This window comes from Vanessa tameamea, chromosome 10 (genome assembly GCF_037043105.1).
Source record: "Vanessa tameamea isolate UH-Manoa-2023 chromosome 10, ilVanTame1 primary haplotype, whole genome shotgun sequence".
Taxonomy (NCBI): Eukaryota; Metazoa; Arthropoda; class Insecta; order Lepidoptera; family Nymphalidae; genus Vanessa; species Vanessa tameamea.
In genome coordinates, this window is record NC_087318.1 from 4,158,624 (window position 1) to 4,184,565 (window position 25,942).

The 25,942-nt window shown below is 31.6% G+C and overlaps 1 protein-coding gene across 1 annotated transcript in view; it reads right to left on the reverse strand.

Annotated features, from left to right (window-relative positions):
• The window catches only part of Cad86c (Cadherin 86C), a 100,052-nt gene that overhangs the window by 18,483 nt on the left and 55,627 nt on the right, over nt 1–25,942 (reverse strand). The window contains exon 3 of the mRNA XM_026644612.2: nt 424–614. Within this exon, the coding sequence (XP_026500397.2) occupies nt 424–613 (190 nt within the window). The 5' untranslated portion in view covers nt 614. The remainder of the gene's footprint in view (nt 1–423; nt 615–25,942) is intronic.

The window sequence follows — 25,942 nt, forward strand, 5'->3', positions numbered from 1 at the left end:
AACTAACATGACTTTGTATTTTTATATGTTGAAAAAGAGTAACTACTGAGTTTCTTGCCAGTTATTCTCGGTAGAATCTGCATTCCGAACCAGTGGTTCACTTAATATAGTTTGTTAAATGACGATTCAAAGTGCTTCTAAAAGCCTACTTGAATAAAGTATATTTTGATTTTGAGTATGCTGTTTACAATTTGACATTACTCTCGTATATCTGATTATACATAGTAAGAGTAATTTTATTCTATATATTATAACTAGGAAATACATTTATGAAACAATTCAATGCCGTCATAATAACTTAACTGTTTTTTTTTAAATTATGTCCATTTGTATGTTCAAAACTACTGATTACAGTTCAAAGAGAGTTTATTAAGCCTCTAAAACATTCATCACGTTTAAAAATATTCATAACTTAATACATACCAATAAGTTCAAAATGCAACGGATAATCGAAATCTGGGTCGGAAGCACGGACGCGGTAGATGACGGAGCCGACAGCCGCGTCCGCCGGTACGAGCACTAGACGCATCAGCGTGCTCGGATCGAACACCGGGTCGCCGCCACGCGCCGCTGCACACAACGCGAGCAACACCAGCGCCGCTGCGAACGTCATCCTATAAAAAAAAATAACAGATTATTAAAATAAAAAATAAATCAATGCTTGATCAGTTGTTCATTGATCAATGGTCAGAAATGTGGACCTCAATCAAAAATCATCCATTTCTCATTAGTAATGAAAAACATTGCTAGTAAACCTCCACATAGGAGAGTTCAGGTGAAAATCTATACACATCACCAGAGGAGATCCATTCCGCAGCAGTAGAACTGTTACGTACTACCTAATATTATATAATTCGGCAATCAGACGCAAGTAAACAAAAAACGAACATTGCAATATTAATAGCTTTTTTTTTACAATATATTTTACACTTACTTATACTTTAAAGTGTGTAAGTTACGTTTAGTTATAATATTTTATTTTGTAAGAATGTAGAAAGAAAGCTACTCCTAATAAGTCTCAAGTTAAACCTTCTTGTATTGCTCGACGATATCTGTCAATACAATAATGAAATATTACCCACGATCCACCAGATGTGGTATGATCTAAGTATTAAAATATTTAAGGCCATCAAATGTGTGATGTCAACAAATATTTTGTTACAAGATAGTCTTAATCCGGGCGGCGAGAGAGCGAATAAAAAGTAACGACATGACACTATCTGGTTTTACGATTCACTATTTACTTAAAAACACGAGTTTATGAGCTTTCGTTGATCTGTTTAAATATTATAAAGGTGACTTACCTTATTACCTTATGACTTACCTTACCTTATATTATCAGGTTTTCAATCAAATCTTCTATAATAATAAAATATCTATGAATAGAAAAATTAGAATTAGTCATAGTAGTATAGGAGTTTTTGATGTTGCCTCGGGTATGCAAGATGCACTTGAGATTTTTCGTATTAAAATAGGCACAAAAATAGTAGAACGAAATACCGTATTAAAATATGATTTTAATTCAATAAGATTATCATTGCAATCGCTATTTCTGAACATAAGTGTAATGTCTAAAGTTAAGGGGTAGATTATAATCGTGTCGCAGGTTGAACTTTGAACCGTTCGGCTATTGTCCTGCCCGCCTACAGGTACAAGTGCAAGCGATTTACGCTTATTTTAAGAAACGATAATGTCATCAAAAACATTGTTTTCCGCCATATTTTATAGATAATATTAAAATTGAAAATTTTCCTACTATGTACGCGGATTATATATTATGTTTAAATGTCATGTCATTATCTTAATTGGTTTAATCAGTGCCTTGATATTTATAGATAGAGTTATTCGATCAGAAAATGTTACATTAAAATATTAACTATCATTTATCAGAATTTTTCGTTTAAATAATTTGTTTAACAATTTTTTTTTTCGGCGTATAAAATCAATTTGCAAGAATACCTTGTTCGGAGAATGTAACATTATTTATGTTCATTTTATGCGACGTTTTTTCAAAGATTTTATAAATTTTATTAATTTAAGACGCCCCGCTGAACAAAGAGTTTCCCTAATTCAATTTTGTAATGTACGCTTTAAATACAATTTCATTTTTTTCGTTAATATTCAATCATGTATTGGTGATATATTGTTTCTAGTTATATAAGTTCCTTATCTACTGATATATTTATTGGTATATGAATACGATTTTGAATAATAGCTATCCTATTTTGAATATTCCTATGTCGAATTTTCGAAATACGCTTAAGTTTCGCTATATTTAACAAAATCGAAGTTTATTGAACAAGATCTACTTATATCAATAAAATGATATTCGCTAATCCGTTGGTTCAAAAAAAAATCTTATTAATCTAATTTTATTTGGAGATTCTATTGTTATAAGTAATTAATTGTAAATATTTACAATACAATTGTGTTTTATCTAGAACTCTTTATTTAAATATAAATTATGTTTTATATAAAGAACCACTATAACATCACATAAAACAATCATAGATAATATTATATTTTATAATTAATATAATTACTGTAGATTTTAGTACTAGACTAGATTAGTAAGTTATTACATAATATCATACTTAAAAACACCCACCAGAGTGTATTTCAATTCGTTCATATAGTGGCATACCACAAATCCAAGTTGCGAAAAGGTAAATTATTATGAAATAGCTTCTGTTACGACCAGGAAGCGTCCACTTTATGGCTTTGTAATAATTTGCTTTAAATTCAATTTCGTCTGATAATTCGCTTATTTCTACTAATGAAGCTTGTGCGTATTAAACGAAGTAATTGGATGTTATTTTTTTTGTTATATATAAGTAGTTATTTCGTTTATAACTATGAACATACTAAAATTGTATATATGTAATTATATATATATATATATATATATATATATATATATATATATAGGCTTTAATTAGTCAAGTTTAGATAGTAAACCGTATTTACAGAAACAAAACTAGAAATGTCAAATTTACTATAAAAAATTGTAAAATCCATGTGAAATCCATACAAGTCCTTTGATTTTTTATTAATTATAATTAAACATTACTGAATAAGATAATCATTCGCATAAATAGTTAAATCAATTTAAAAATGTACAGTACATCTCCATTGAATTATCTTTATGATATGCAAACTACCTTGATTCTATTTACTAGCAAGATATTAATAATAATTGACAGGAAGAAAGGAAAAGTGTTTGACCGTAAATCACTCTCGGATTCAACGCAGTATGAGTCATGCAATAACATATCGAAATGGTGGGCATTTATACGAAAATAAATTCGGAACCTAGTAGTTATTATTAAATTATTATATTTTCGTCTTATTTTCTATTATTATATCCATTATAATTAGTATAGCTTAAACTATTTCAACCGTCAGTCTATTGAGTAGTTTCATCAAGCGATATGCAAATAAAACAGAGTTTATAATATAATTATGAAGCACCTAATAAATCATAATAAATAAATATAAATATTATACAATTAATATCTATCCGGTATTGTAATGATTTTTATCGGAAAAATATTCCATGTACCAGTTTGCACCAATAACATAATTTTCTCGTGTTAAGATTGCAATATTCTGCAACAATATTACCATACAATACTGGATAGTTACAATTTGCCAACAATAAAACTGATATGAATTTTAACTGACAACCGTTTCGCGTGAATAAGCGGCGCAAATCTAAAACCATGAGGTACGAAGTGAAAATTAAATCGGTACTACCGCTTGCACATTTTCCGGGCCAAAGGTTGGGTAACCCTGTCACGAGTTCTCCTGACACCTCCGGTATCGGTTTAACATATAAACGTGCAATAGCTCATTGAAGCGAGGCTGGTATGGGTTGACGTTGATTTCGTAAAGTATAGCACGAAGTGGGCATTAGATTATACCCACATAATAGACAGGGCGTTATTAATATCTTCAGATTTTGCTTTACTTCAACTAACTTAACTGGGGTAACATATTGGTAATAAAATATTGCTTGCGATATTTTTGTAAGCATAATAAAACCAAAAGGTCAAATACTCTAATATAGAAAATATGAACAATCATCTTTATTACTTTGATAAAAGTATATATTATTTTATATATAATCTACGACTTGACAAAGTACTAGTGTTAACATTTGCAAGTTTTATTTTATGGACAAGGAGAAGAACCAAAAATTTCGCGATTACATCACGGATGCGAGCAAATACTTAAAACATTCCATCCGTCCATACGAGCCATGTGAAAACGTCTCGTATAGTATAGTTATCTATGATAACAAACGTGATCTATGCCGAAGGCGCTGAACATAATATACAGATGGTAAATCCGCAGCTCTTATCTCCCTCCCCGCAGTTGTGTAAGTAACAAGTTCACTGGCACTAGAATGCCAAGTTGGAAAGTACCCTTCTAGCACACTTATCAGCGTCACTAGTTGCTGAAATTATATTGCGTAATCTAAATTGTAATGTTTTCAATTTATGTTTACGTAAAGTAAATTACTTTACAACTTGACATCTAAATAATAACAACAGTATTATTTATAAAATAATATCCGTTGTAAAAAATACGCTTTTAAAGATAGTTGTAACTTAATTAGTTAATTTAATTTTAATCAAATATATTTTAATGTCTCTTATATAAAATACAAAAGATTTTCAAATTACAGATTAATTAAAAAAAAAACAGCTTTACTAAGTTTTCATGTATTTATTTTGTTTTATAATTATTAATTTCGAGCTCGGCGATATAATTAATCTGTATATGTCGGGTGCAGGTCTGCCATATGTATCTAACAAGCCGATGGAACAAGCGTCAAACCATCTCCTTACCAGGCTGCTCTCTTGGTATTCTAAGTGGACTTTACATTTATATCAATACCATTATATTATATATATTTTACCAGCTGTTAGTTACTGTGAGTTTTCAAACAACGTGGTAAATACCGATTACTAATCTTAATAAATCAATTCGCAATTTATAATTCATTTATATTATGTAAAAATATGCATGTGTAAATAAAACGTGATAACTATAATCTGAATCTAGATTCGTGACATCGATAGCATGACGAATATTGAGGGATCCCGCGGCGTTATTTATTACGATCCAAGCTCTCATAACAATTGGTCGGCTTGGCGCCAGTTAAAATATTTTCTATGACGCAAAACTCGTTCAATTCACTTAATCTTCTTGCGTGTAGCGCTTAGTCTAAATTTATATATACGCACAAATCGATATCTTGATAAACGAGACAGCTGAATATTTTGACAATAACAAAATTATTATTATTCGTTGTTGATTAAAATATAATTAAGAATATGGCAAAGACATAAAATTATCAATTTTCTGTATGATATTGTAATTTAAATTTAAACGTTTTCATATCGTAATACCATCAAAATATCGTGGTCTGTTAAATTATGAACGTGCATTCCAGCAAGAGTGCCAATTAAACCCGCTTAGGGCCGACATAAAAGCAATTACTGCCATTCGATCATTCGGAAAACCAAGGGAACGTAATTAAGGAATTATTATCCTGACGTCCTGGACCAAACATGACTCTTAAATCATAGACTGTTGTTTAAACAGGCTAGCACAGCTGTTGGTGTATTCTTGTAATTGGGCATCGTAACAGTTCTTTTTAAGCGCCTCAAGCGACAAAATCGTATAATGTTCACCCCATGTTCGTTCGTTCGTTCGTTAACCCCATGTTCATAGATTGATAATAATTTGTAATCTTTAGACGATCGATGTTAATCGCGTGCTTGGAATAATTTGTATTTGAACAACAATGTTGTCAGTCGGCTAGTTATATTTTGTTTCTTGATATAAATGATTTTCTATTAAACTTTACATTCAGTTGTCAAAACGTTCATAACCCATTTGATATATAATCGATCTCGGACTACAATTGCAAATCACACCAACTGTCTGTCATGGTACAAAAGTGTAATCTGCAACACCATAACGCGAGTCACAAACTAACAAGGTGCTACAGACATTGTGAGGCACCATTTATTTCCTTTGACCATAGTTTCTATGATCGGAGAATTTATCATTGTCGATTCTATGAAGTTTCTATGATTGGAGGTTTCTGCAGGTTTGAACAGCGGGAGGTAGTGCAATGGTCGCGGCATGATGTCGCTTTGACCCCAGAACCAACATATAAGAAACTTTGTTTCTTTTGGTCACGGTTCTCTATTAACATAACGTTAACTGCGAGGTCATTCCGGTAGAGTTTATTATTTTATAAAGAATGGTATTATCGGTAGGAATGTAAATCGTTAAATATATAAAGTATTGATCAGATTTTTTATTTGCGATTTATTTACTTTATGTAAATTATTCTAAATTATCCTTTGTTCTAATTTAGTGTTATTTTAAATACGAAATATTTTTTGAGACTATGTTCATCTATTTCTAACATGAAAGTAGATGAACGATCGCGACATAAATGTAAATATGTCACTCACTATCTAAAAAAACAACAAAACTAACCAGTTTTATATTAAAAGGAAAAACTCGAGCCTTAAAATTTCTATCACTGAAAATTTAGATGCATGATTATTATCAATTTTCCCTATACATATTAAAGTGATTGTAATACCTATACCTGTTTTTATATACTTTTAGAACAAAATTATGCTTCATACATTGATTATTGACAAGACTGCAGTTTAAATTGACAATATTTTGTGGATTAGGTTGAATTCCTTGTTATTAGTTTCATTTTTTAGAAACCCTAGTCAGTTATAGTATCCCTATTATTTTGGCGCTTCAAATCTTCGTAAACGATGAAAACGGCACCAAAAAAAATAGTCATCATTTTTTTTTTCATTTCATTAATAGCCTTTAGTAAAAAGAATAGAAAATGGACGACCTAAACGTGATACTTGAGGCACTCCTGAATAAATCTAATTTCATTGATCCGTTCCAATTTAATTATATTTTACGTTAAGATAGTCATTTTATTGATGACGATTATAGACCCTATAAATAACTTCAGGCTACGACCCGTAGGAGCGAAGGAGTAACAATAAACGTCAACCAATACGGATAGCTGTGTGAAACATACATGTATAATTCAAGTTTAAGGCGAATGAATAGAACATACGTGGTAAAATATATAGGATTAATAAATTTAGAGAGTTGTTCTTAGACGTACATTATAAATAAGTACCTTGAACTATCCTGCTTTGCTAGGTCTGAAAGTATTTTATTTCTAATCGTAAGTGATTTATGTAATACATTTCATTAAAATCCGTTCGTGTTTTTGTTTGATAAGTAACACATCTAAATACATAAACTGTTGCATTTATATTTTTTGTAGGTTTACAAGTAATGAAAATGTGGTCTATATGTATAATAATAGAGGTCAATTATGACCCATGTCTTCGCAGCTTTGATTCATTATTATTTGTAACACGGCTGTTGAAACCTGATCGTGTATCATACATTTAGTATTTTCGTTTCTAGCTTTCTTAATTCTTAAATATAAATGATGTGTTATTAATCTCGTTGTAGTATATGCAGCAGATTAACTTAATCCCATATTGGGTAGGATTACAAATACCCTGTTTTGTATAATGAAGTTTCATATCAAAATGCTTTTTGTGTTTTTCATTGAATATATTAGTATAAAATTCTTGGTTGCCTCGTTTAGTGGATAGATATAAAGTCAGATCAGATCCTGAGTTCAAACCACAGGTCAAGCCGATGAAAAATTTAGGGTTTTTCTGAAGAAAAGTTCTAAGTAACAGCCCGGAATTTGGAAGATGGAAATGTGTATACTGCTATGCCTCATCGTGCCTCGGGAAAATATATATTTAGTAACCTCACAAGATACTATCATTTCGTATTAAGTGATATACTTATAATTTAAATTTAGAAGACATAAAAAACAAACAACGTTTAATTACTTAGTTTTTTTAAAAACGTCCCAAGTTTGAAAAAATAATAAATAATGGAGCCACATTAATTTATCATAACAGAATGAAATGAAACAGATTCAGATGTATCTCCACCTCCGAACAAATATGAAATTCTTTAATTACACTCAAACAACCTTAGGTCTTATTCAAAATAATTTTACCAAACGACAAAAAATAATAATCACATACGTTCTATTGTGTAGCCACTGGTCAATATCGATTTTCCGTCAATTTAGCCGTATATAGGTTACATACGTATTAATAAAACATGCTTCAAGTTAATGTATTTAATTTAATAATGCGTTCGTCTATGGAATTTAGTACCACACTACTTTAAAAACTAGTAAAATTTTACATAAGACTTTAGTGACAATCGTTACAATGGATTAAGTAATTACAGTAAAGCGCGTGAATGTCCCACTGTTGTGGAAAGAACTCTTGTCATGTAAGGAGAACAGTCTAGAATTATTTTTTTCTCTACTCTTCAGGAGATGGTTTGGAGCTCATTATATCCGTACATATATTCTATTACTTTCTAGTACTTTATACGATAAATGCAGGTTACCTCACAATGTTTCTTTTGTCGTTGAGCATAAAATGAAGAATTAAAACAAATGAAGTACGCTATAACTGAACAATACTAGTCTTATTAGATCTGCTTAATTTCATTAAGTTTTCTTTGCTCTAATAAGTGGATAATTTCGACTCTGAGGAGAAGGCTTGGAATTTATTACAGTCGCTGCTCCAATGAGGATTTCTAGAAGCAGGTTAGTTTCAGTGTAAAATTTTTCTTCACCGGCGCGTGTTTATGTATAAATATAAATACTGAACACGTGAAAATGAAATAATTCGTGCTTCCTCAAACTAATTAACAATAGAAACGCAAATCTAAACTTATCTATGACCTATATTAAAATAATAACATACGAATTTTGAAAAAAAAAAATGTTTCAAGACACGAATTTTGTTAAAATAGTTTCAAAATTAATTTCCAATGGTTCAACTGCGCACTTTGTTCAACTAACATTCGTCTATCCCATCTCGTATATCCATTAGGATATCGTTACATATTGTGAGGTTTAATTTTAATTGTTGCTAATGCCCTTTTGCTCGTAATTTCTCTATCTCCGCCCGAGATAATTAAGTAGATACGGTTTATAGAGTAGCCGTTGTTATCTTGATCTTAGACTTATTAAGGTTTATTAACATGGTGTTTGACTTCGTGACCCTTATACGGTGGTATCGTGGCGCTGTAAATCTGTACAAAAACTTAGCTTTATAGCAAGGATCACGCGAACTGACCCTTCGAGTTTGTTACGTTAAGGCTAACGTATAAGGCGAAGTTGACCTGGATAAACACTTATGGCGTTTGTACTAAATCTTTTTGTTGATAACGTGAATTGATGTGTCTGCGTTTTGTTAACGTAATTTTATTTTTATTGTGTATTATGAAATATTATTATTGTTGACGAATTTTTAAATGCTACATTTAAAATATTTATAATACTTTTTACAAATTTTGATATATTCTTTACTTAAAACGATAAATAACATATATTAATATCATTTACTATTCCGATTCCTATTGCGGAATGCTTTACATGGCTCTTGATGACTATATTTTTTATTATCATATTTCGAATACATAAGACGATAAAACAACAAACGTAAAAATACTCTCACAAATAAAAATAAAAAAAATTCAGATCGTAATGTTTAATTATATACACACTAAAAAAAGTTAACTAACAAATCGCCACAACTTCGACTTTATCAGAATTATGTAAATAGAGCCCATTGTAATATAATATCAATCTCCAATGGCGATAGTGTTACAGTTACGTAACTATGGAACTTGAAAAGGTTAATCAAGATTGTTTAAAAACCAGACGACTTTTATGTATTACTTGGAATTAGGCACGGTAGTTTATGGCCGGTTTGGCGCTGTTCTGAATTGAACTAAATGAGTATTATGCAAATTCGAAGCAAGATTCGGAAATCAAATATGATTAATTCATACTATTGCTTTTCGTTTTCTTTAAATATGCAAAACCTACGAATCAAAACTTTATTCATTATGTTTATGTTGTTATCACTGTATATATTATACATATATTTGTATTTATGTTTTTATATGTAGGTAAATATTGTTGTTTTGTTTTATATTTTATGTAGATAATTTTAACTCAGTAGTCGGAAGTTCCTATCGGGATACATTTTATTATACGATATCCTCAAAACAAAAACAAAAGGTTTTCGGGAAAAGATTGTTATTTTATAAATTACCCTCGTTTCTGTTTACCTAGTATTTTTTTTTTTTGAAAGTATACAAAAAAATGTGTTTGTATTGTTGTTTTTTTTATTATGTTATTTGTGTTTATTATATATGAGGTGTAACTTTTATAATTATAAACATAGTAATTAAATTCTGGAACAAAAGGAGCGATAAAATAATACTAGTGATCGCACGTGAAATTCCCCTTTATTCAAGGTGTTTTTACAAATTTAGAAACTGACGACGTCTGTTCGCAAGTTTAACACTAGTGTTTTTTTTATATACAGTCATAGCTGTACGCTGGCTTACTCTATTAATATATAGGATATTTTTTCGTCAAATTATTTTTACATTACAGCAATGAAAAATTTAAGAAAATACTAGGAGATAGTATATTATTACACTATATTTCTTCCTACCGTACAAACTACTATCTCATAATAATCTTTAATAAGTAATTATAAGATGTTCATTATAAAGAACGGAACAGCCTCTTCATTCATATTTCGTGAAACGTCCACAAGACACCATTACAAACAAACGCCCTATACTCTCTACGTCTAAGTTATAAATGAGACACAATACATAATTGTCACGAACGGTAATTAAACTTAGAACCATGTCACACTTACAAATACTGCATAAGATTTATTTCATTACATTCTGTGATTTACAAGATATTGAATAAATTAATTAAATGTGATTTCAATTAAATAGATCGATTTTTATAGCTTACTGCAATATACTTACTTACTGTACGGTTACTTCGAAATTGTAATCTGCGTTCAGTTTTGTTATTTCAAATAAATGAACTAATGAAGTAGCGTAGGTAATCTAGATACGTAGAAATTATTTCAAAACATTAGTAGTAGTAGGTGGAAACTTAATTATTTACTTTGTTACAAGGAATCTTTACTTATCTTCCGCTCGATTAAGAAGCGATAATCGTGAGGAACTTGACACATGTGATGATCTTAATTAATAACTATGACATACATATGTGACGAACTTAATAGGGGCATTCTAGTTGAGCTTAAAAATATTGCGTCAAATATTAGACGAGGCATAGACCCAGCAACATATTTACATGATGTAAATAAACACATCATTTATATGGTATTTTATTATACACATCTGAGGAGATGATTGGCTATCATCATATATATTAGTTACTGTTTTGTCTACTAATCGATAGCACAACACATGGTCAATATATATGTACCTTATTTGGTATTCGAGTTTTAGACTAGAAATGGGAATTAGTTCCATGCACCTATAATACGAATTGCTGCAGGTTCGACTGAATACTCCTTATTTAATTTTCGCTTGGCAATCATTTTAATAGATTATGGTCCAAAAGCTTAAGAAATGAATGAACTTTATAGCAACTAAATCAATTTAATCCCTGGATTGGCAATGAAATACAAAGTTTAACTCTTACTATAACATTGTTAATATTCAGAAAGGGCAAATGACGTAATGTCCCACGGTTGGCGAAGGTGCTTCATGCTTCTCGCCGTTCTACAATGACACCATCCAGAGGCGTCAACTTACCGCCAGGTGACCACAACTGATACGCCTTCATGCGTATAAGTTAATACCGATGTAAATACGTAAGAACCTCATCATCCTGTTGTATTTCCCGTAGACACCACGCAGTAGGTAAAATTTAAATAATCTTGATATACCGAACTGGTTATCCGACAACGCCCAACTTTCGTCAGTTTTGTCACGAACTCAATGATATGATCTCTTAATTGTCTTGCCTTGTTACTTTCTAGATTTGTGCTGGAAGCAATCGCTTTTATAAATGATAATGAGAAACGGCCTATCATCAATAACGGCTAGGTTTTGACCGTTATTTCAGTCAATTCTTATCGTTTTTGTTATCTATTGTAAGGACTTTGAGAATAGATTTTCGTTTTCGTATTAATTTTACCAATTTCTAAAAAGGTTTATCCTATACAAAATACATTTTATACAGTCAGGTACGACACTTTTATACGAATTAACCTTTCACTTGAATAAGATTAATAAATTATCGCTAATGAATTAAGTTATGTAACTAAAATATTAAAGATATATGATTTAATGTTATGAAAAGTTTAATAAATAATCGTTGAGTATAAAGCACGAGGATAGGACTTAATTAACACAATTACTAATGAAGTATCTACCGTAAACGTATCGACGTTTCATTTAATGGAGTATTGTATTCATTAAAACATACTGACCACCGATACGTATCTATTGCGATTGTTATATATAACTAACAGTAATTTAATTTTACAAGCTAATGGTGCTCTCAATATTCTAGCGTCCATATCAACAGAAGATCATTGTGTTTCGTTATGTGCACGCGGTCGGACCACTTTCTCTAATGACGTCTTTATAAGTACGACGTACGTTGCGTATGCTATCTGGAATGTTTCCTCTTGATTAGACGATTTATTTTGCACGAACGAACCGACCTACTTCTTAGACGCTTGTGTAAAAACACTACCTTTCAGAATGTTCTTTTGATCATAATAAGATTTAAGAACTCTTTACGAATTCTGTAATTAAATTTATTTTTAGTTCATTTTGTTTTGTTATATTTTTAAAACAATTTTCATTGTTAATTTACAACTATGTCACAAATTATTTTATTAGATTCAATTTGATTGAAATTCAATTTAAATACTTTATTATAAAACGGTATCGGAGCCTTCATTCTACTTTTTTAAATTTATTTATAGTTTAAATTAAGGTGTTTGGTACACTTGCATAGACTAGCGAAGCGATCACTATCTATTTTTTAAATACGTACATTAATGCTACTGTAAGAGTATGTTCGTAGTGTAAATATGGTTAATAAAATATGAAAATGTCTTATAAAATCAACAAACTACATATCTGATTTAAAAACAGCAAACTTTTATTGAATAAGGCTAATTTTATTTATAGGAGGGTCTCTAGTAATTTACAGGTTTTTATTAACAATCTAATAAAAAAATGATACAAAAATATAATATTTTCATAATGTCCTAAATTCGAGAGCCGAGATGGCCCAGTGGTTAGAACGCGTGCATCTTAACCGATGATTTCGGGTTCAAACCCAGGCAGGCACCACTGAATTTTCATGTGCTTAATTTGTGTTTATAATTCATCTCGTGCTCGGCGGTGAAGGAAAACATCGTGAGGAAACCTGCATGTGTCTAATTTCAACGAAATTCTGCCACATGTGTATTCCACCAACCCGCATTGGAGCAGCGTGGTGGAATATGCTCCATATCTTCTCCTCAACGGGAGAGGAGGCCTTAGCCCAGCAGTGGGAAATTTACAGGCTGATTATGTAATGTCCTAAATTGTTTAAAAATTTCATAAAAATATTTTTAAGAGAGATCTGTTCAGAGAGTCTGTTCTGACTTGTTATCATTTTCCCTCACGCGAATTCATTTCAAACGTATAACGAACGAGTAGGAGCAATTAAAACAATTTATCTTAAGAATAATTTGCACTTGCCGTTCATTAAACCTTTTAAGGGAGATCAATGTGCCTGGCCGATTGATTGTTTGATGATATTACGATTTTCTCACACTAAATAAAACTATATATAGCAATGTATCCTTAATTAGTACATAATTTGTAAAATAGTTTGAATTTACGACTCAAAATGGCAAGTTGAAATAAAATGAGGTTCCAACTAACGCAGCAATCGAATGTAAAGTATTTAATATTATCGCTGTTCATCTTAGCGCGTTGGTGGAAGGACTCGTCACTCACCAAGTATTGTGCAGTTAAACGGCGGTTTGTGTTGATGTATTTATATGAAGAATGAATGGCCCTGTGTAATTATAGGTACTAAAGTCATAACAATGACGGTTTACAACGGAATTTAGCAAGTCGGTAGCTAAAGTTAAAATGTCTTAAATACACTTCACCTTTAAAGTTAAACGAATTCTTCAGTTTACATTAATTTGATAAGAGTTTAAGTGAGTTCCTTTGCAATTACACAATCATTTCGACTACATCGTTATGTTAGTTTTTTGTTCGCTGCCCACTCAAGCTCCGTTTTGTTCGAATAAGAAACAATGAAAACTCTGTCCATTTCGTATTTACGTTTTTGCTTATCTAAAGAATAATCTAATTTACAGTTGTATGTGTCGTAACTGCATAGAGCGTGAGGCGCTTATTATTCATGGTTCCGTACCGTTTCAATACTAGTGCATTATTGATACTACGTTAGAATGACACAGGACAAACATTGGTATGTATGTTTTTATGTAAGGAATATGCAAACGACACATTAATTTTTTTTTAGTACAATCAGATTAACCTAAAATTGTTCCACTATGTACAGTTTGACAATCATAAATCTGTGTAATGGATTCGAATACAATATTTTTATACCATGTAAGAAATAAAATAGGAAAGAAAGCTGATGTTTTTAATAAAAAAAACTTTTTTATAGTTTCAGTACCTGCTTTTGTTTTTATTATAGTTTCAGTACGAGAACCAAAAATAATACTAGATAAGATTGTATGACCAGATCGTATCAGTAAAAGTATGTGCATAATTTTATATCAAACGTTTATATGGTGGTTATATCAAATATTGTATGATATTTGAGAATTCACACATTGCAGAATTAATAGTCTTGGACGAGAAATATTACTAAAAACATTCCTTAATATACTTAATTATAATACTGTGAGATTAAAATAACGATCTGTCCCAATTCTAGGCAAAGAGAACTAGAACTTGTTATGTAAAAATACCTAGAGCTGCTGATGAGAGAAATATTTTTAGCTGATGACGAGATGTCTGATAGCCGAAAAGCGCTATTTCGTGTAAAAAAATCAATCTTGTAGTGTAGATAAGTTTTTTCTAAAACAATCATAATACTTAGACTCACTTAATTTTAAACGAATCAACCATGACGATGGCCTGAAATATCAATGTCAATCTTTGTGTTCGTTATTAAATTATACAAAAAGGCAAAAACCGTGAAAAATTTAAAAATAACTCGTATAAAAGGACAAAGAGTGCGTAACATGTTGCCTACGAATTCGATACACGCAATAATGTTCAAATGGTTTTCGAGTATAGGCCAGTCGTTCACAAATCACAATGCTTCTTTGATATGTTCAATTACACGATGCTAACTGGAAGCTTTGTACGCTCTCGAACAACTAATTGGATATGTGCAACTACACGCATACACCACCTTTATTTCATATAACAAAAAGCGTAAAATACTTTGGAGCAATTTATCAGTTTTTTGTTAAACGTAGCCCAGTTTTGAAACTTCCAAAATGGACACCGTTAGATCAAGCATTAAATCACGTACGCACTGTAAAAACTAAAACATGAAAGGTTTTCCTTTTAGCTTACAAGGTTGGTTCGACTTATATTTATACACCTAAAAAAACTTTTTGAAACATACTTATTCTAGAAGTAAACGATAATATAAAAAAATACTTATGCTTAATACTTAAAGTAATAGAAAATAAATATGTTTTCTTTTATTTATTTAACATTCCAATTATAACGTTTCCGATAATAATTCATCTAATATGACATTTATCAAACTCTCGTGGGAATATTTTAGGTACTAGAATGGAACGAAGTATTTCATTCCAGTGACATTAATGGTCCACATTTTGATCTAATAATCTTCCAAAATATTGGAATGGCGTCAAATATAATTTATGCTTAAAATTATTATATTCCTTAAGAAATTTAAGAAAAACGTTTATGATAATTGGTTGGTGGTTAGTACTAAATCATTAAAGTATATTAAAGGACTGGTGTCCGTAATTCATCTGAGATTGTTATGTTAAGTTCATTTATGGAATGTCTTAAACGAGTTTGAATTGTGGCCGACCCACGCCGTATAATAAAGGAATATTGTCTATGTTTCCGGGCGAGACATTCTGTGCATCTATCTGTATTAATAAGGGATATTTCATAGACAATCGTAAGTATTTATAGTAATGATTAAAATGATAAATCATTTATGTATATTTTAAATATAAAAAGTTTATATTGTTACATATATTTTATTTTGATTAAATCAAATAAATTCCAGTCTGAGTCTTAAGGTTACCAAAAAACATATTAATTTTGGTATATGATCAACTGATCCTAGAATTAAAAAAAAAATTTAATTGGTCCTCAAAATGCGAATTCAGAACCAAGGGAACGTGAATATCGTCGTATATGAACAAGGATTAATAAAGGACCCAAGCTGTCAGGACAGACCCGGACGTCGAAGACCACTTGTATTAATACGAGTTCCTATCTTGGTATTAAGTGATTTTTTGTTCACGGTTTTTGTCGATGAGCTTATGATACGGAATGTAGATTATTTTATCGTAAAAGTGAATAGATTGGTTGCTCGATTTCTTATTGAGTACTCTCTTAGAACATTTTATCTTGCTTGACTTGTAATCGTTTATACATTTAAGATGAAACGACGAATAATGATATCGGTAAAACTGTTTAATGAGAGTTTTAAGGCGATTGTATGGAAATACATTAAGGGCCCCGATAATGGGATACCACACATGATATAATGTGAAAACGGTGATTTTCTTTAACGAACTATATTGTTCACGAGCTATCCTCTGCTATATCTTCGAAAAAGGTAAATTGTGAGATGGTTCTTAGCTTCAATTTAATGAGAGCGAACTCAGATCGTTACGTTGGACTCATGTATTATTAAGCCTAAGATGGAATGCTGTTTGAACCTAGGTCACTGACAGCGCGGTAGCACGCAAGATAGCATATGTTTTAAGTCAATAATTTTGACTGAAGTCTGATGCCTTGATTACGCCAACCGTTACGGTATAAGAAGCATAAAATATCATTATAACTGTTCTCGTAACATAACCTTAATTTTGAAATTTGTTTTAATATTTACAATATCATAATACAAAAAAAAATAATTCAATATCTACTTTTATTTATTTTTTAATGTTCAGAAAAACCAACGATGCTTTATGTTAAATCCATATCAGGATTAACATTCCAAACATCAGTTACAAAAAAATTATCAAATATACGAAACTTAAATCTAAGCTCAATTTTATCGTTATCTATAATAGGATATCATTACTCGGTTCATCTATTTAAGTCTTGTTATCGATAGACATCCGACCTCTGCTCCCCAGTAATAATCAAGGTGAAGAGCCGTCATTTTTACTGCGGGAGGCCATTGTTACTTTTTGCTCCATACTCTTTGTCTTTTGCACAATAACAAAACCTTCGAACGCCAAAACATATAATTGGACCAAAAGATTCAAAACTTTAATTTAAAAAAACCGAAACTATTCTTTGACAATACTGAATAACTCCTTTTCAAACTATCATGGTTTAGTTTTGGTTATAAAGGTCTATAAGTAGTAGTAATAAATAGTTATTATTGGGAATAGGCTTGTCATCGTAAGGTACAATCAAAGCAAGAGGCGAGTCTGCGCCTGAGGCTTGTTCCCACTTGAATCTAAGCTTGTGTATGTTTTCTATTCAAGCTATCTCACGACTGACAGATGTTCCTTCGATTTTAAATACTTAAGATTCTAATGCACTTTGTGTATGTTTGAACTCTCGAAGTTCTAAAGTTATTGTGCATTATTTGCATCTTATATAACGTATAATCAGTTTTATCTTAATGTAATAATCATAATTTACTTATATTTTTTAATAGTTTAATTTTAAAAATGAAAGGAAAAATGTTTTAAATAAAATCTAAATATCAAACAGCGATGACGAAGTGTGGTAATTCATTAGAACCCCGCTCATGAATATTTCTTCACTGTGATTTTTAAGAATTATAATTTATGGCTTATTTGAGTGTCGAAAGAGGCATCGGATTGTGTGGGCGGGACTGGTTACAGCACTAGAAAAGCATCGCTTCTTAAGATGCTTGATCGTCATGTCTTGTATTGTTTGGTTGCGTTACAAATTACATTTGTACATCGCAATCAATGTTACTCATTAGTCGACATTATAGCTATTGTTATCATATTGTTATCGACTATGTTTACGCATTTGTTTTATGATCAATGAATTGAAAGCACTTCCTAATTCATTTGGCTATTGTTCAATTATATTTACAACAATCACTTATTCCGTTTTGAGTGTACGCAGTAAAAAAGACGAGCGTTACACCAGATGATCATCATAATGACTCTTATTATATAATATGATCATGTATACTAATATTATAAATGCGAAGGCAACTCGGTTAGTCTGTCTGTTTTTCATGGCCTAACTACTGAACCGAATATAATGAAATTTGATATGAAGCAAGCTTGAATACCAAGTAAGCACATAGTCTACTTTTTATACCTAAAACCTGACGACCAATCCCTAAAACGCGAGTCAAGATACGAGCGAAAATTAGTTCTTGATATCGCTAACTATGGGATACATTACTAGGTTAAGCTTAAGTTAGTTAGGTTTATTATAGTATATGGTATAAAAATGGTTTGTTCCATTTTTAAAAGAAAACGAAAATTGGGAATAAAGCCGCGGACAAAAGTGATATGTCAAAGTACCTAGTCTTCATAACAATTAGGAAAAAAGTAATTGAAAACATTAATACGTTCGGATCGAATAGATAACATGACAATAAATTCAAAATTGAAATGCCACTCGTGAAAATTATTTGACACAATCAGTTCTCCTTCTTAAACGAGAATATCAATACATGTCGATGTCAGCATCGGTTTATTTCTCAACAAGTATATAAGATGCTAATCCGCCTTTAGCAGGACATGCTATGCCCTTCACTTGACATAGCGATAGTAATGCTTTGATACAAACAGTCTAACGGAAATATTAATAAATTAAGCCTCAGTTGCTCTAGTTTGTCTGACTTATTAGATTTAAATCCCTCAATCATAAAGTCTAGATAACATTTCTATTATTCACAAAGCTTAGACGATCCAATAAATCCAGATTTATGAAATATAGATTGTTTAATTAAAAAAATAATAGCCAAACATTACTAAACAATTGGAAGAAAAGGCTTTCTTGAAGTTCGACAATATCCAATTATATATTTTAAAATTGACTATTATCGTCGGCAAATTAGTTCTAGTGCATTTTTTACGCTATAAGCAGTCACGATAACGACACAATTGGTGGATACCTTAAATCGTTAAAAGTTTTTTTGCTAATATCAAAATGCACTAAAATGATTACAGTTTTACAATAGAATTCAGTCGACACTGAACACAAATTGATGATTATACACAGATCATGTATTGTAATTGGATCTCCATGTAGCCAAGAAGACAACCTGCTAACGAGATAACGGTAAAAAATAACAACAAAAAAGAACTGTTAGCTCATTGTGACTGCATTGGTTTCGGCAAGTGGCCACAGTCACGGCGTTCGTGGTCAATACGAGATCAGATAAGGGGATAAAAATATCGAGTAAACTATCGATTGGATGGCGAGATTCGAGTCGTGATCGATAGAGAATCGAAGTGTCACGAGCGGGGTTGTCGACCTGGGGTCAGGGTCGGGAATCTTGCTCGCTCGCATGCGCGAATATCATTTCACCGTGATTTCGCCGATGGATGTCGTTACGTGGAATATCTCATGTAACCACTTCATTGTTATGCCTGATTGTATCTATTGGAAACTTTAGTAATGACACTTTGAAGTGAAATATTAAATTAAATGATGCATTGCTACTGTTTTATTACTAAAACAGTAGCAGAATGTATACCATTATATTTATAATAAGATAATTCAAATTTGATATATATACCAACATCTGTCAACGTGTAAATTCTAATATATTTATATTTCTCTTCATTTAATCGTTACTGTGATGTTATTTCTTATTATTTGTATTTAATCGTGGTTTAAATATGACACTCTTCTATCTGCAATTCGTTTCGCGTCACTAGTCGAACTCGAGTTAAACGCCAATTTCCAAGTGAATGGTATCAAATCACCATAAACCCATCTCGCCTCGATATGGACTTGAGAATAACGGACTATGGTTCCCTTCGGAATGACGTATTGGGAATTTATACACCGACCTTTGTCTGTTTTGGTATTCAGATTATGGTGTTGGTCTATTAAGATATACATCTGGTTATAGTATTTATGATTGTTCGCAAGGGGCTTTTTTATTTGAAGCACTTTTCAAGGTTTCGTATTCAAACACTCTGCTCATTTTACAAATTTACAAACTTTCTCGTTTGTAAATTTTCGATACCTAACAACAATTGAATCGCGTGCTATCGAAACTATACTCAGGAAACTATGAATTATAGAAGTTATAAATATATTAATAAATCCATTATCATACAAATAATATGTAGAAGTTAAAATTCCGAATATTTTTTCATTTTTCTATATATTTTTTTAAGAATATACCAGCAGTATAATATATTCTAAATAAATTAGATAGAAATATTATCACAGCATTACCAGCGTCCACATATTACAGGAAATATTTAAAAAATATGTAAAATTCTTATCCTGTTTTAAAGTTTTAACTAGGTTCCTTTAATGGGAATAAAGTTAACTAAGGGCATAGGTTAATCGCGCATGCGCTCTAAGGCTAGCGTTACACGATGTAAGTAACAAATTACTGGAAGTATTATGCATAAGTATGGAGTAATCCGAACTCATATGCTATCGTTTTCTTTGAATAGCATGTTTGGATAGAAGGATGCCATGTGAGGAAACATGTTGCCAATTGATGAAAATTACTCACCACCGTTTATGGACATAAACGTCGTAAAAGGAGTAAATCTAGGCTTTCGAGAATTAACTAATGAATTCCCAAGCGTGGGATTTGAATTTCCGTTCTGACAGTTGAGATACCACACCATCCTAAATATCAGATGTTATATGAACACAAAATATCAATATCCATAGCGTAAAGATTAGGAATAAGAACAGTTATTTTTTAAATATTTAGTAAATTTTTTTATGATTAATATTCAAGGTGACTGTACGCACCATTATAAAGAAATTCAATTTTAAAGTAGTTTATTTTAATTTATAGTTATCGCAGTAGCCGAAAACCTATTCTATTTTTAAACTTCAAATGATAAAATGTTTTAGTATTTCATGTTAAGAAATTGTTAGTACAAAGTTCTAGCCTGGAACGAATATTTCTGTCCATAATAAGCGACACAGAACCTGTAATATGTGGCCTAGACCTTACCCTATGCCCCTGACCGAGGCTCTGATAATATTCCAGCGTAATACAACACGTGGCTGATGAATAGTGTAATTTACTCAAGAGATATCCGATTATCCAACATACTATTCAAGCTTAGCAATATTAATTCTTAGCTACGGAAATTGATCAAATGAGGAATATATTGGTATCGTTGAAATATCAAAATATGATCTGTATATATATAACGTTGCAAGTAAGAATCAATTTATTAGCTATGAACTTTAAATACCGATAGGTATAAAAAAAGCCGAGATGGCCCAGTGGTTAGAATACGTGCATCTTAACCGATGATTTCGAGTTCAAACCCAGGCAAGCACCACTGAATTTTCATGTGCTTAATTTGTGTTTATAATTCATCTCGTGCTCGGCGGTGAAGGAAAACATCGTGAGGAAACCTGCATGTGTCTAATTTCAACGAAATTCTGCCACATGTGTATTCCACCAACCCGCATTGGAGCAGCGTGGTGGAATATGCTCCATACCTTCTCCTCAAAATGGAGACGAGGCCTTAGCCCAGCAGTGGGAAATTTACAGGCTGCTTATGTTTATGTTATGTTTATGTATTAATAATGATATATAGCAACAATACAGATGAAATGAAACAGTTCAATTGACGCTATAATTCTACACTATAAATATTTTAGTCGAGAGTAATAAATATCATGTATCGTAATATAATATCGTCGTTGTTACAAGTAAAATAAAATCCAATTAAATTCGTCCTACGCATTACGATATAATAGGGACGCGCGTCGACAGCTTCGGCGTCCGCTCGAATTCTCATATACTTTTAAAAATAATCTATCGAGTAACACTGATGAAAAAAAAATGATTATGGAAATTTTAATGAGACCATAAATAACGTTCGAAGCGTTGATTACTCCAATACAGGACAAATAGCTGATGCACCCTCCTGACGTATCTAACAATACCGACAAGAACTGAGGGTCAAACATTTTTTTACCTCAACAAAATAAAACGGTTTGAATAGAGCTTGATTTTATGATTTATAGGACCTTTTATCCGTTCCCGGTTTCTCCACGTTTTGTTTTGATTGAGATTCCTTTCAAAGTTCGGAAGATTGATTGTTCTATGTGGTGTGAGAGTTTTTGTTGATTGCTTTCGAGTGTAAATATTTTTCACAGGTTAACTCTTATCTTGTTTAATACTATTTAAGAAGTTTTGTTTTATTTTGGCCTATCTTTGAAATAAATCTAATTCTTATTTATACACTGTTTTTATAGATTTTATCTATATTATAACACTTGAAATTGATACTATATAAAGAATTTTAAGTACAGGATTTGTTCCATTCAAAATTGATGTTCTTAAACATTTATGGTTCAAGCGAAATCTAATATCGATACCTTCGTTGAGATATGGATGTTCTAAGTATCGATCGCCTGTAATTCCTGTTTCATCGCAATCCCTTCGAGGTACAATTGAAGAGTTGAACCCAGAGATTCCACTGATTCTTCGAGATTGCTTTGAGTTTGTTTTTTTTTTAACTTTAAAATACATAGACTTAGTAAAATTTAGACAGGTTGACTAAAATTATTTTATATAAATGTATATAATATTTTGTATACATATGTATGAGATAAATACGAAAGTGTTCGTTCAGTGTTTCTATGTTTGTTACGCTTCTTCAGTGGGTAAGACGTGGTTACCCACTAAATTTTGCATACATGTAGTCTAGGTTACAGAATCAAACACTCTCGCCCTTCAAATGCGGGCGAAGACGCGGTTGGAAACTGATGTTACATACACACAAGATGTTGTATGATATATCACTGTAACAGTAACAGTCTGTGAGAGCATGTTTCTTTGACAATTACAGATCTTACCATGTTTGAGTTAAGCAAAGATGCACGAGTTCGGTAACTAATGTCGCTTGAGAAATTGATTCGCAGACTCTTTTATAGTCGTCCCAGGTAACTGGCGTCCTTTATGAGTTGGGTGAGGTTTTATCGCATATTCGGTTTTATTTGTAGACTGTTAGAGTTCAGTGGAGTCGTTTAGGCGCAGCAGGCAGTGTTGAGCCCAGGGACGAAGCATTAGTTAGTCACGCGCGAGCGCGATGGTATTTCTCATTAGGCGGCTCGTAAACAAGGACACTTCGACGCTTACTAATGTCCTCACGTTACAGTTTTACGACTATCAACAATTTTAAGTTGTCGAACGCTTCGAATGTGCGGTGTAATGGATTCGTTATAAATTATGTGGAGCATGAGAATGTGATCTTTGATGAAATTTCGTTTATTCGTTTTACATTTACACACTAAATTAAAGTTTTTTCATCTCACTGTCGCTATGTTTATTATACAACTTCGTACTTTCATTAACTACCCCTAGTTATTGTTAAATATTATAATTAATATATTTATGGCATTTCTGATGACCGGTTGCTATAAAGTGGTACTTTTTCTTAGACAAAACTTGAGTAATGTTATTCAATGAATAATCAGTTCAGCCGTAGCAATATTTCATTCTGAATGATTATAGAATCAGTAGAGCAAGAGTAATTAATTCCATTGAAACATGACCGTTGTATCTGAGCATATATTTAGTCGGCGATTGAAACGTCTCGGTGCTTGTGTGTAAGCTATTTCCGCAATTTCAAAGTAGAGATCGTGTACCGACAATAGGTTGTATCGTGTGGCGTCTAATCACGTTGGGTACAGTTAGCCCTCGCCTAGGGCTTTGCCTTCGCCTGTAATATGCGTGCGAACAATCCGATAGTCATGCTTGTACCTTTTACCTGCGTCTGATCCGATCTACTGAAATCCTGGAACTCGTCGACAGTACAAGCAACTAAGTGTCTGACGATGCATAATTGACCTTTCACTTTTTGTCATATAATTGCATTCCATTTTTTTCTGTTTACTCGCATGTTAGTAATAACTAAAATTATGAAAAATCCTACGTACCTATGAGATATGATGCCAAAAATATACACATCTACATGTGTTCATTGATGATATAAGTTTGATGAAGGTCTAAATGTCAAATATCTCTTCCAACGGGTTATACATGAAGTAAATGTTCATAAAAAATATGCAAATTCAAGTCGATACTAGTCAAGATATAATGCTAAATATAAGATTAAAGTCACTTTTTAAATAATACAAATTTTTGCATTGCAGTTTTGTGAAATGTAACATTCTTAACTGGCAGCTTAGTCACGATATTTAAATTCACTAGTGGTCATTTATCTTTGGATCGAATTAAGTTTGGGTTAACCTTCAAAAAGTTCGAAATCGAAATATTATCCGAGTGGTAATTCTGTCGAATTACTGGACAGTTAATTAGAGCCTGCCATTCCACATAGCCTTGTTCCAAACCTACTAACTTCTACTTTCGTAATCTGTCGTATGCCGAGCATAATAACAATAGCTATGAGTTATAATTCGCCAGACGTAACCAGATTGAACCCTTTGTGTAACTGACAAATTACGTGGTCACTTTTATCGTTATTTATAAGAATACCAGCAATATATTTGATAAGGCTAGCGTGAACCAATTTAATATTATTTTCATTGTTCAACTGATTTTGATTTACAGCCTCCAGGTTATTGTACAAGTGTACAACCGGTTAGCAACATTACTACAGAACAAGGCTACTATATCCATGCAGACAAGCAACTAAACATTTTGTATAACAAACATGTAAAAAATATATCCAATAGAACAATTTGAATTATTTTTGAAACTAAAAAAATATTCACGAACGCAATATCTATATTAAATTTCACTGTACATTCATAAGTGGTCGCTATAAATTTTTCACTCTGTACATTCACATAACAATACATTCGCTTACGACAAACAACGTTTTATTAAGACCGGTGCACAAAGGCTTTGAGAAGGGCCCGTACCAGAAATAAACACTTATAAATCTCTCGGGTTATATTTAATCACTAGTGCCCTCACAGAGCGCACGTTTGCAGTTGAAGTCTGAATTATTTTAATCCTGAGCACCGAGATATCTTTTATACCAGACTCTGTAGGTCCCTGTAAATCAGCTTAACGGACGGATGGTACGACTGCTATCTACTCAGCTTTTGTATTGTACAAATCTGTCAGTATGCCTCTTATTTTCACATGGTGACTCAAAATTAAATGTTATTTTATATCATTTAATAGTGATATCGCGTGAGCTGTAACTCGTATGATGATGAATATCTTTATATAAATGTAAAGTGAGAATGTAATAGCCCTTTAAAGTTACAAATTTAATTGATCTTTGTTTTATGTTTTATCAAATGTTTCTCACGATATTTTTTCTTTTTTTCTTCTACGTTTTTCCACTAAATAATTTAAATTATATTTGTTATAAGTATTTACTATTTTATATACAAATATTCTCAAAGAATTATAAGAAGAAGTCGAAGTTAACGAAGCGATATAACAAATATATTCGTGAGTTTTTATTTTAAGACAATATGAATTATTTTTTATCGAAGGAATCCAGTATAAAGCGCACGATGTACTTAATTGAGTGTTTATTTC